Genomic DNA, 13,323 nt, shown 5'->3' with positions numbered 1-13,323 from the left:
GAATAGCCCCATGCGTGCAGTTAAAGTACGTTATTCGACGATGAACTTTTTAAGCTTGAAGCATTTCTGCGTCGTAGCGCAAGTTTTCCCTTTTTTATCTCTGAGAAGCTAAGAATCACCTGCCTAACGGACATCGATAGTCTTTAACAGAATTTCAATTTCCAATTCAAAATATTCATTTAAAATTCGATAGTTGACGTTTCTTCTCCCTTGTTTATGGTCATATTATAATCGTTGAAAACTGGTCATATTGTCTAACATTATAAAAATCCGTCAGTGTAGGATGCTATATGACATTTTAGCGTATATCTCCTTATAACCGTGAAGCTGTATTTTACATTAACTGAGAAAACTGTCGCCAGAAATCTTGTTCATTCTTTGGGAGAAGAAAAATTACGTAATTATAACATTTAAATGATTATCCGTTCATGAATTATCGATCAGTTCATGAAATTTAATTGACGCTTCAGCAACCGAGTGTAAATGATGTTCCTTGAATTTGACTAGCTTACCTGAACCCATCCTCTGGCGAGCATAACCTTCGCCTGGGTTGATGGAAAATCACACCGAAACTTGATTCGCTTTGCTACACCATTTCTTGGTTTGTATTGCTTCTTATGTACTCTATAAGGCGGTGGTGCACATGACCTAATCACCATGTCAGTCTCGTGTTGACTTATCATCATCTTCAATCCCATCCCTGAAATCCATCAGGTTGTACGGAAGTTTCTATGAGATCCTGATCGCAGGCATCTTCGTTTGTTATTAACAAACATGTTGATAACTTCTCTCTTTACATCGACAGTCTTTATTCTTTATTGTATTGGTTATTAAGAAATCAGAAAGCATCATGATTGCGAGGATTTATATCAAGCATACTTCTGAAATATACACTAAATATGGTTCATATTATGTAGTTACATACCGATATAGTCCAGAATTCTGAATGATGGAAAACTTGAATCGGTATAAATTCCAAATGGTCCAAACTCCGAAAGTTATCAACCTTTACATTTATGGTAAACGCTACACAGCATATGTGAAGGTTGGTAGTGTTATGAATTTTTACTCATTAGACGCAGTGCGAACGCCATAAAGCACAAGGCCTCCTGGGCCAAAATAGGTCAGTACCTACTATCACAACATTACAGCAACTCCAATTCGAATTACAACCTGTACGTGTAGTAACACACTATGAATCAACTTTGTTCCTAGTGTTCTCTGTAATAATAGATCAAATAATTCTCCGAGGATGAACGTTTTATTTTGAACAATGTATTTGGCGAAAAGTCCAAAATTTACAGGATATACGAGATGCATATTCCGAAAACCCTGTTTTTTCATTGCAACTGCGGCAATTTCTTGCACTCGCACTTGTTGCAGTTACAGATATTGTGTGACAATAAGATCGACTAATGACTTACCCGTTCCTTATCGCAAACGGAGTGTCCGATCTCGTCGCTGCACTCGATTCAGGGAATGGACGTCGGAGTAAAAGTTGATATACCTAAGGAAGATATATAATTAAACCTATAAATGCGTAATTGGGATAGTGAAGAATTTAAATGTGTAGTTGAAGGAAGTTGATTTTTTGTACGTTGGGATTGGGTTGATAGTTTGTTATTTGAAGGATGGGATGGAAGTTAACTTGTTGGAAAGGGATTAAAAGTATATATGATGAGAGACGGATTAGACGTTCATTTGATGAAAGATAGAATAGAAGTGTCGTTCGATACAAAAGTGACAAAGTAAAAAAGGTTCGAGAATACGGAACAGTGGAGAACATAATTAGATGAATGAATAAGGTGATAGCGAGTGGTGCGAAGCCGAATGGGTACAGAAAGACAGGTAAGAGACTATGAGATTACTATAAGGAATGTGGGAGACTTAGCAAATAGAGGAAACCTGGAGAAAATGTGTAGCGGTACGCTGGACGTGAGAATAAAATTTAAAAACATAAACGTTTTGAGAAAATCAGAAAAAAACTAAGTATAAAAGAATTCGGACCTCTGCCCACATGCTCCTGGTGTTTGGCGGTAACGCCAAGCGCCTGACGGACACGATTGGCACTGATTTTGTAACGTAGAGGTGTCACGTATTTAAAAAAAAAAAAAACGTTTCTGAGATGCAGTGACTGGACAAAAAAATGTCCTCGACGAATATATTTTATGAACGACGAAACGTTCATCAGTTTATGAATAGCTCCGCGTTGAGAAGATTTTATGTATTGGCCTCCTTGACTGGATCCAACGAATAATAATACCGTATCAACCTGTGGCCCATATTTCTTTGTTTTATTTTTTTTTTTTTAGAGGTACTAAAAAATATGGGGTGCTTCATTATTTATATAAGCCACGTCGAATTCAGCAAATCTGATCAACTTTGCTGTTCCTTAAATTGTATTCCTTTTACTCGAATACCTTAACACATATTTTCTCGTACCTACCTATATCATAGTGTTGCGATCGAACCATGAAGTGAAAACTTGACTTTTTGATCAAGTTTGACTGATCAAAACTTCAGGTACATGAAAAAGTGTAAAATACCGATTGTATCTCGGTACGTTAAAAGGCAATTGTCTTTCTTCACTAAATCTACTATATTTGCGGAAGTTTTTTGTTGACGAAACTACGTAATCAATTATTTTCAAACTTTGTACGTCTATTTACTATACAAGGAGGTACTTATAAAAAAAAAATGTATCGTTATCATAAAAAATAAATGCCTTACCTAACCTAATCTAATCCTTAACGACGTTGATGCCACGTTAAATTCCGCGGTCGTTAGTTGGCAAGGTTTCTCCACTTTCAAGTGATCTGTTAAAAAACAATCGTTCAGTAGGGTTTACTCCGTACACATTAGGGTGCTCGTTATTTTGTTTATTTTAAAATTTTTTTGTATCCTCCCCAAAAAATATGTTGATATTACAAAATCCCCTGTAAGTAATAAAATTTTTGGGTAATATTAACACGTGTCAACAACAATTTTAAATGCAAAACACATTGAGATTTTAGATGTTACTTCATTATTTTTCTTTTTATAAACTAAAATGGATTAATATAACGTGTTAATATACGTATCAACAACAAATTTAGATGAAAAATACATTGAGGTTTTAGATGTTATTTCATTATTTTTCTTTTTATAAACTAAAATGGACTGAAAAATCAATTCGACTTTTGAGAACAATATTTATACTCCCCACTAAACGTAGGACAAAAATAATTTGTTTCTAGTTTCAGCTTCAACGAGTTCAAAATGACAATAAATGACTCGATATTTTGAGAGCGCAAAATTGCCAAAACAGCAACAAATTATTTTGATTTGATCATTTGAAATCTAGTACTTTACTCGTAAGCCAAACCACCTCTCGAGTTTCAGCTCGGCCGAGTTGAAAATAGAAATAAATTAGGGGAAGTCCCCCAGTGCCGGACGCATATGGTTATTCGTTAATAAAATCATAACCTACGTGGAAACATAATGGTTTTTATTTTTATGTTCATCTTTGGAGTATTTTGAATGATACAGTATCTTTGTAAATTATTATTTAACTTTAAACTAAGTAAAAAATATTATATTCAGTAGTAAAAATAGTGAGTCAGAGAAGTGGCACTTGCAATTAGTACCGGACACTGAAAGTATGAATGGAAAGAAATGATTAATAAATCTTATTGGTCAGAGAACTCAGGAATATCTGCGCACACTTCATCCACTAGTTCTTCGAAATTTCAGCACTGGATGATAGTTTTTGGTACTGTATATTTCAGCGCAGGTTTTCTACCCGTCATATTTCCACCCAAGACCTTTTGAACTGCCTTTTTTATATTTTATTCGGACCATTTTCCTTTCTTGAGTATTTTTGATTGGAAGGTTATGGTAAAATATCACTAAAATCAGGAGGAGCAAATTTTGTATATATAACAAAAATATGAGAAGAAATGGGTGTCCGGTACTGAGGGACAAATCAAGTGTCCGGTATTAGGGATCCGTAATGCACGCGACTGTCATTGAACATTGGTTGAAAGAATTTAATAGATACCAACAATATCCCAGATCAAAAACAATACAATAGAACCACTAATTTCTCAAAATATATGCGTGTGAAAATTAGGTGTTTCGCAAATTTATGCAGACTCCCCTTGCTGTATACCCCTATCGCTACATCCATTGTACATGTTCGAATCATGCAAGAAAACTGTAGGTACTGTTTTGACTTTGGGATACAGTATATGTGTCCTGTACTAGGTGCCGTCCAGCGTTACTTTCCTCTACTTGATATTTTGAGAGCACAAAAATTGCTGTGGCAGCAGCAAACTATTTGTACTGTACTTCACTCGTGAGGTAAATCAGCCCTCTCGAGATTCAACTGACAGGGAAAGTATCCCAGGTCGATCTCTTTGATTTGGTTTATTTTGTAATATGTTATAGTAGACTAAAAACTAAGCGACACGTTTTTTTTTTTCTACCTGCTATTAAATACTTTGAGTGGGTGAAACCACCGTCCAAAGTAAGGTATGTCAAGGGGTGAATTGATAGGTTATTAGAAAACTTAACCAGTTGGATTAATTAGAAATTATTATGTTGTTGTTGGTGAAACTACCAAATCGCTCCTTGACATACCTTACTTGGAGGGTGCTTTCACCCCCTTAAAGTGTTTAATGGCAGATAAAAGAAATACGTCTCACTTAGTTTTCAATCTACTATACCATATTACAAAAGAAATCAAATCGGAGAGATCGGCCTGGGCTATCTTCCTTGTAATTTTGAAGACATGCAATAATCTAAGAACCAAGACTTCATCGACTTGACGTGACTTTGAAGTGAACCGAGTCCAGCATGCCAGCGTCCAGAATTCTGGGTCGTACGTACATGATGCAATGCAACGATTTCAATGCTGAGCGAAATTGAACTACATGACCCTGTAATCTCGATTTAGTCCCAGCGCTCGAGTAAGCCGGACGAAGCTGCCAGCATTATTTTTATCCACATACGACATTGACTTTTCTGTACACATATAGATAAAGACCACTACTATTCTATATCGGGCATTTAGGAGGACGGAATTGGCTATCGTTTCTTTTTAATCGACTTCATTCCTTCGCAATGTCTATAATGGGGGAAATTTGCATCAGTTTCTCCATACTCGGTGTAAACATCAAGCAGCCGAAGATACGTACCAAGAGAGGGCGTCGTTTCTACATGAATCAGTCCTGCAAGAGAAAGGTTCTACAAGTTTGTTTCCCCAGATTCATTCGTACGTGCGGTGGTTCTCAAAATTCGTTTCTCCAGATTTATTTCTGAAAGTTCGTTTTTACATGCGGCGGTAACAAAAGTAGGTTAGGTTCATTTCCACAGAACGAGTCTCGGACCGATTTTATGTACAGAATTTTCATAATTTACATGACCCACATAGCACACAATATTTATAGAATATTTGTGATGTCGACTTTGATACTTGGAAATTTTTTTTATAAACATTGATATGACTTTGTTATAAAATACGCATATCGATTGTTTCAATATTGTAAAAGTATTTTTTAAATTTGTCGGACATATCGTGCGCTGTGTGGGGCACGTATATTATATATAATTTTTATATGTATGGTCGTTCCTAGCCTCGTTATTTGGAAATAAATCAGTAGCAAAGAATTTAACCTACTCCTGTGCAACCACCGTATATAGAAACGAATTTGTAAGAACGAACCTTCAGGGACGAATCTGGAGAAATGAACTTGTAGAACTTTTTACCTGTAAGACTCGTTCATGTAAAACCGATCCTCCCCTGAAATTTCAGCTGAGCTAAAAATGAGAAAAAAATGTTTTCAGGTTAAGTGTACTTAACAGCTGGGGAATTTGAAAACTGGTGCAAAATTAACGTGGAAGTAGTTGAGATACTTGTAATTCGATTTCGGTACACCGATAACACTGGTCAACAAAAATTCAATTTTTTTTGTGTAACATGGAAACTTTCAACTGATTATGTTAGGAACAAGGTTTAGTATAATAGAATTGATATTAAAATATTTTAGATACGAATAGTTATATTGTAATATGATTTTTTTGATGTGAAACATCTATAGCCGCACGTAAAACCGATTTCTGGCGTGGCGACGCATGCCGTGGCGACGCGTCGCCACGCTATATGATGGTATATATATACAGTCTATATGTAGTAGTGTGTACGGTGTGGCGACGCGTCGCCATGCGCAATCGACTGTACGATTCTCTTCCCACTCGATCCGGCGTCAAGCCATCTCTCTCGCCAAACTGAGCTCGGATACCTATAGTGTATACTCCATAGTGTATACAGTGTTGTTTACTACGGTACACATGACCTGTGTTTTACTTAAAAACAAATTATTTTTGATGTGAAACATCTATAGCCGCACGTAAAACCGATTTCTGGCGTGGCGACGCATGCCGTGGCGACGCGTCGCCACGCTATATGATGGTATATATATACAGTCTATATGTAGTAGTGTGTACGGTGTGGCGACGCGTCGCCATGCGCAATCGACTGTACGATTCTCTTCCCACTCGATCCGGCGTCAAGCCATCTCTCTCGCCAAACTGAGCTCGGATACCTGTAGTGTATACTCCATAGTGTATACAGTGTTGTTTACTACGGTACACATGACCTGTGTTTTACTTAAAAACAAATTATTTTTTTAAATTGATTATTAATTTTAATTAATTTTAATTTTTTTAAATTGATTATTAATTATAATTAATTTTAATTTTACAAAATAATGTCGATGTTTCACATCTGCTAGGCGTCCCATGACGACTCATTTTTTTCTTACTTAACTTATGGGAATTATTGGTACACGCAATACTACTGACTCTACAGAAAAAAATGATACCTATAGTAATAACACAAATGAGGGGTCCACTGCTAGAGAAACCAATTCTATATAGGTACTGAAAAAAAATACCACAACGGTCAGAGAACAAAACACCAGAATTGACCCTTTAAAATGATTTTATTTACTCCAAATCTTCTAGAAAGGTTACGTTGCGTTAGACTCTACAAAGAAAATAACCTGCACTCTATTAGTTCTCTATGATGATAATTTCGGGTTTTATTGGAAATTGAACAAGAAACACGCTGGTATTTTTTTCTTCAGGATTATAGGTCACGTAGACCATTGTGAAATATCTAGATGAATATTCGTACCAATGAAAGAAGACGTTTTGTCACCTGAAAAATAAAATCAAATTCGTGTTCCAAAGGGCAATTTCATTAGCTTCAGAATAAACTCCATCCGAACCTTACACGATAAATAGGTCTGGGGCAAAGACGACATGTTCAAAACTTTATACTGAAATTTAGAAGTATACATGTAAATTTCACCCCAAAAATGTGCGTTTAAACGTCTCATACGCGTCTTTCGTACGAGGTTACACTTGGTGTCGTTAAAACAACAAAATACTGTGAATGAGAATCATTATTTCGTAAATTCGCAATGTTTTTGAATAAGAGTTCATATTGGAAAATATAAGTTCGATGTTTCACTTTATTTCAACTGAGTTATCTTTTTCGGTAGCGATTAATTAGCAAGTTATTCCTAGAGTGAAAAAATATTCGAATCTCGACCATTGTATGGATATTGTGTTCCTGCGTAAAGGACAGAATATTCAAATTGGAAATGATTAGATGACGAAGACTACTTTTCCAGCAGCGTTTAATTGGTGAATTATTCCTCGAGCTAAGAAAATGTCGATGGCTCGTCACATTAGGAATGTGCAGTATTTCTAACACGGAGGGTAGGGATATCTGGAAAAGGGGTTTTGCGGAAAAAGGGAGACAAATTCCTATCGGCAGCAATTACTAATTACAGTATAAATCCCCTATTTTCGTTTTTCTGTTGTTTTTCAACTGTTTCTATTGCTTTTTCGAAGGGGCAAAGTTAACTCAATATCTGCAACTGCCGCGTATTTACCGAAAATGGCTGGAGTGAAAAAATTATTATTTTGGCAATCAGCTAGTATATAATCGGCGAAAAAATCTGATATGTATTTTTTGTCGTCCTATATCTGCATTGCCAGCTTGGCGGATCTCCTTCTATGCCTATGCAAATGGGAAAAAAATGCTGTAAAACCAAACATAATTTGCTCCATATACCGTAGAATCTATGTTGTACGCTACGTTCTCCTGAAAACGCGTGTATAAGTAATTATTACATACTGAATTTTTTACTATTTTTGTTTACCTATAGGGTTTCATAAACTTAATGAAGGCTATATTCTACAGTTTTCCCAAATGAAATCTCTCTCTTCTATTTAGCGCTGTCTTACTTGATCACGAACCGCCATTTCACAAAGACGTCGAAGATACTATAAATTCAATTTACAATGATTCATCGCCAAGAGAGATTCCAGAAAAGTGTTTAGTAGGTGGTCACACTCAATACATCTAGTATTTTCGGGCGATTCGTGCCCCAACATCTTCGCTGTGCCTTAAAAAACCACCTAAATTGCTTCAGTTGATATACAGAAGGGACATGGGGTTCTGTCTGGAAATCCCTATCTTATCCGCTAAGTTAACTCTGTTGTACCGTCGCTTCCTACTTCACCCACAGTCGGTGTTACTTCTGGGCATCAAACTACCCGTACCGACAAGAGTTCCTGCCATACCATTAGATTCAGATTCTTACCGTTAGGGGGTACCAAAAATCGAAATCACCCTCACTAATAGCTGATTTTTATCTCTATCAATGAACTTTTCAGTCCATTTCGCACAAAAAAAAAATTGCAAGTAATATTACATATAAAATACAACTAACAGTATAATAATTCTACTGTATTTTTTATTTTCTCGAGGTTATAAAGTTGATTTTTACAGTTTACACAATATAAATCAAGTCGATTATTTCTAAATTAAACAAATCTCGTTGTATTGTTTTTTCTATAGTACTACTTACCGGTCTGTAGTTGACGATGCGTTCGTGCTAGATTATGCTAGGTATAGGCTGAAGTGTTTGGGGAAAGTTCAGCGCTAGCATCAAATCCTCATCAAATGTTGTTCACTTAGAGCATATACAAACGGGAAAGTATGTTGTACCGTTCCGTGCTTATACGTATACTCTGGCATTTATAAGATTTCGCAAGGCTCTGATCGTGATTGTCAATTTCAAGATTTTCTTATTGATAGCACACTGTCTACCTCCGAATCATCGGTGCACAAAATAATTTTCGTAACACATGCATTAAAAGTCCCTCTTTCGGTGCCTGTAAAGCGTACGAGAAGTCGTACTTTTTACAAGGATACGGGCTTCGCATGCGTAGATCGACTATAATCTTATTTATACTTATAGTTACTTTTTTGCACGCTATTTTAACACTATTTGTTAATTATATTACTTAAATAAATATTGTGGCCAGAGTTGAGTCGTAAATAAAGTCTTATATGTAACACAGGAAGAAAGTCGACTTTATTCCCTTCTTACATAATCTACTATTTTCTACGCTTCACAGGCACTAGAGAGACTTTTTCTGCACTCTCTACAAAAAAGATCATTTTACACCAGACATGGTTGGGTGCTTAGAGATGTTATCAAGTAGCTAAATTTTCCTATTATCGGTGAATATGTGTATACAGTAATAACCACTAGTTTTTTTGAGCGTAATTCTAACCTTGTTAATGTCTTGAATTGTGGGATTCGAATCGATTTTGAAACATTGATGAATTAACTAAGAACTACCAGTGACAACGACCCCAATAATCCTCGGTGAATTCCGACAGGTAATCGATCAGTAGGACACCTTCAACATCTCCAGTATCATTCGTTCCTTGCTAAACGAGCTCGTGTTCTCCGGACGATACTGTTGTTAACGACTCAAGTATAAGTTTACTAACCCTTCATAATGCTGGTGATGCCGACATTTTTATTTTGATCAATCAGTAATAATCCGTTACTTGGTGCAATCGCCTCCATTGTTGCGATACGGCGTTTATCCTTTTACAACTGATGTTTACTAACATTGACGCGATTAACCGCCTTAGCTATAGCCAGCAATATCCGCCAGAGTTCCAGTGGCATAAAGACGGGTCATAATTTGATCGAGGGAAGGTAAAATATCACTGACTTTTTCGGACATAGGCAAAATATGAGACAGGCGTACTTTCTTCTGGACTCATCGCGCGGCCACACCAATACCGCTTAACGCCGACTTAATGGCAGTAGAACGGATATCCGTTAAATTTTTTTTCGCTTGATAAACCCTTCTTCCTCCGTCTCAACTATCGAAGATTTATTATATGCACAGAGTCTAAAGCATCGAGTTACTATATTACGTCTGTAATTCAGACGAATTGAAACTTGATCAAGAATATCATTTTTGATTTTTTGGTGTGGTGGTGCCAACTTAACGTAGGTTAGCTCATTGTCAGTTGACCTTTAGAGGACAGGAACACTCGTATACGGGGGTGACGCATGATCGACGCTTTACTCATGATAGTTTTAACATATTAGATACATTTTTTATGCATTTTCTGGAGGAGACCAAAAATCCCAAATCCATGGCCTCTAAAGGTCAGTAGACAAGTTATATTTTTTACCAGCAAAAACGGGTCTTTGTTTGATCAGTTATTTGGATATACGACAATGGGATTATTCTAGCGAATCAACAAGTATTCTTTTACTCGTCTCCGGCTTGGAACACGCACTCGATTAGCTCGTGCTTGCAAGCCTGCGACTCGTTTTGCAAACTCCACACGCGGGCAAAAAAGACCCACTTCTCGTCCTCGGTTCAGAATATACTATTTCTTTATAGTTGGCGTATGTACGGGAAAACCTTGATGTTCGCGGGTAAAGAGTTGGATATTTTACGTCCTAGTAGTCGTCAAGTAAAGGAAAATGTTCATGTTACGACTATACTAGGCTAACTAGGCGTAAAATTCAACTTTACACCCGTAAAACATGAACGTTCTTCCTTACATTACGTCTACTATGACGAAAAGTATATATTTCTTAGGTGATACATTTTTCAATAATACCAAAGAAAGTATAACGCATAGTCAATACTTAACACAGCACCACAATCGTGAGTGCAAGACTGGACCTGAATGTGTAAATGGTTGGGGTATTTTCTTTTGTCCTCAAAAGAAAGGAAAGAGCGTAACAAAATCCCAGATTTGATATAATACTCAACGGATGGCTGCTTCGGTAGCAAAACTACTTACGCTGCTGAGCTGACAGTTCTACTCTTTTCGCTCTCCTGGCCGTAATTTTGCGAATTTTTTCGGAAACTGAACGGCAAAATGTTCTCCAAGGATAACCCTCCTGCAATGTATAAAAAAAATGAAAACTGATTCTTGTAAAATTTCAAACCTCCATAGTCCCCGAATTAACCCTTTCAGTCACATATTTTTCAACTCAATATGTTGGCCTGAATTTTTTTACTCCATGATTTTTGGAGTCGCTGATCAGGAATCTGAAGTAAGTCAGAATTTGACAATTTCAAAATTCAAAATGGCGGATCCAATATGACGAATTTATAATCGAACAAACTATCAAAATTCGATGATTCTTACCAAAACTTGTTACTCGAGGGTTTTTGGGGGTTATACGAAGTAACAAAAATCAATTGAAGGTGTGAATAAACTGTGACAAGACTAAGATATGGAAATTTTCGAGTTGGTACGTTGAGCATCCTACTGTGAGTGAAAGGTTTAAATGTTGGTACCACTGAGAATTTGATATTGTAACCTTTCTGATCTCTGACCACTCTCCTTTTTGATTCCGCGAGTTCATACCGCCTGGTTGTCTTCGAGATTTTTCGTCTTATCGGAAAAATTGTTGGCAGAGCAATCTTTGACCTGCCTGAAGATGTAACATGACACAAGATTACAGGGGCGGTCGCCGGGAGGCGGGTATGATGTAGGTCAGTACCACTTGGTCGGTCGTCCTGCGTTATACAGGTTGGGATGATAACGATTTGTTGATGCGCCGCGGTCCCGCGGGCGGAGAAGGACTCGCGTCTCGCGACTCCCGCGCGGCGAGAAAGCGAATCGATACTGATACCTCTGCCTACTACTCCCATGCACAGTAACGTCCGCGAACTCGCGGTGCTAACGGCGCGATGCGACTCTCGGCCTGGAGGAAAAGTGGCGGGAGTCTCGGCGAACAACCAGGTATCGAGCTAGTCGGTTAGTCGCACGGCTCTCCTCGAGCTGTCGCGTATCTTGTTTACCTGTCCTTCTTTCTCTCCGCTCCTCTCCGCCTTGGAATAGCATGGCGTCGCGGTGTCCTCCTTAACCAAAATATCTGGCGTCTTGACGCTTCGGGAGTGAGGAATTTCTTCGTCATACGTTGCAGACGCACCCGCGTGCATGAAAATTCTTCCCACTCGTCGCCCTGACCGCGTTGCACCGCAACCTTCTCCTACTCCCCCTCCTCTTCCTCCGACTGAACGCCGTTTCGGGATTCCCGGGGTTATTCTTCTTGGACGCAAACCTCCCGGTTCCCCGCACAATTCTCAAGGTGACCCCAACGTCGCTCCTCCCGGGTCTTGTGATCTAAGTACCAAAGACTTGAAGAGTAATTCAGTTCTTGTCCGCAAGTGCCGACGCAGACTTGACTCCACATCGAGTACTGTGCGTAAAGTTTTCACATTTTTCGAATTCCTCACGTTTTTGTGGACAAACAGGCATTATAGTATATACAGTTAGTTACTAACAGATGACGGGATAACTGTTATTGTATAATATCCCAAATTCACTGCAATTCATTCTGATATATGATCCTTTTTAAGCACGCGTATAAAACGGAATACTTATTGTATTTATCATCGCGAAGAATGTCACCTCGTAAAGATTCTCTTGGACTCCAAAATACGTTTCATCACTCTCGCAACCATTGGCTTACATTTTCAAATATGTGCGCGTACGCAGAAAATATTTTCCGAATTTCGGGAAAACGGCCTAATCGATTTAGATATATTTTTATTATTCTGTACTACAGATGAATAGCTTGACCGAAACTGATGAAATTTTAGTGATACACTAAGTATTCGGTAGAGACGTGTGACAAAACTTCTGAAACTTTTACTAATCTCTGCTATTTATATCCTGAATCTCGAATAAACGGCCAAATCGTTTCGAATGAATTCAAATAAAAAATCAACTATTCGATAAAGATTCCACACGAATTTTTTTAATGCCCATCGACTTCCCTTTACGAAATGGTGGTAGTCCTAACTGCCAAAAAATTTGTAATGTTCAAAATGTTCCACCAATTTTCATGGAATCTAGTTCATAACGTTTGCTTTCAATTTAAATGTTATTGGGGCAGCCCATGCCAACCCAACCTGCTGCGAAAT

General features: G+C 37.6%; 1 protein-coding gene across 4 annotated transcripts in view; it reads left to right on the top strand.

The window, feature by feature from the left end:
• The window catches only part of LOC107226618 (PH and SEC7 domain-containing protein), an 83,321-nt gene that overhangs the window by 15,926 nt on the left and 54,072 nt on the right, over window positions 1–13,323 (top strand). For 2 of the 4 annotated variants that reach the window (XM_046738513.1, XM_046738512.1), the window contains exon 1: window positions 12,164–12,598. The exons of the other annotated variants lie outside the window; for them this stretch is intronic. In XM_046738513.1, the coding sequence (XP_046594469.1) occupies window positions 12,335–12,598 (264 nt within the window). In that variant the 5' untranslated portion in view covers window positions 12,164–12,334. Of the gene's footprint in view, window positions 1–12,163; window positions 12,599–13,323 lie in introns of those variants that run through there. 4 annotated transcript variants of the gene reach the window in all.

This window comes from Neodiprion lecontei, chromosome 4 (assembly GCF_021901455.1).
Source record: "Neodiprion lecontei isolate iyNeoLeco1 chromosome 4, iyNeoLeco1.1, whole genome shotgun sequence".
Classification (NCBI taxonomy): domain Eukaryota; kingdom Metazoa; phylum Arthropoda; class Insecta; order Hymenoptera; family Diprionidae; genus Neodiprion; species Neodiprion lecontei.
Note: the sequence above shows the minus strand (reverse complement) of the source record. Positions and strands in the feature narration are given on the sequence as shown.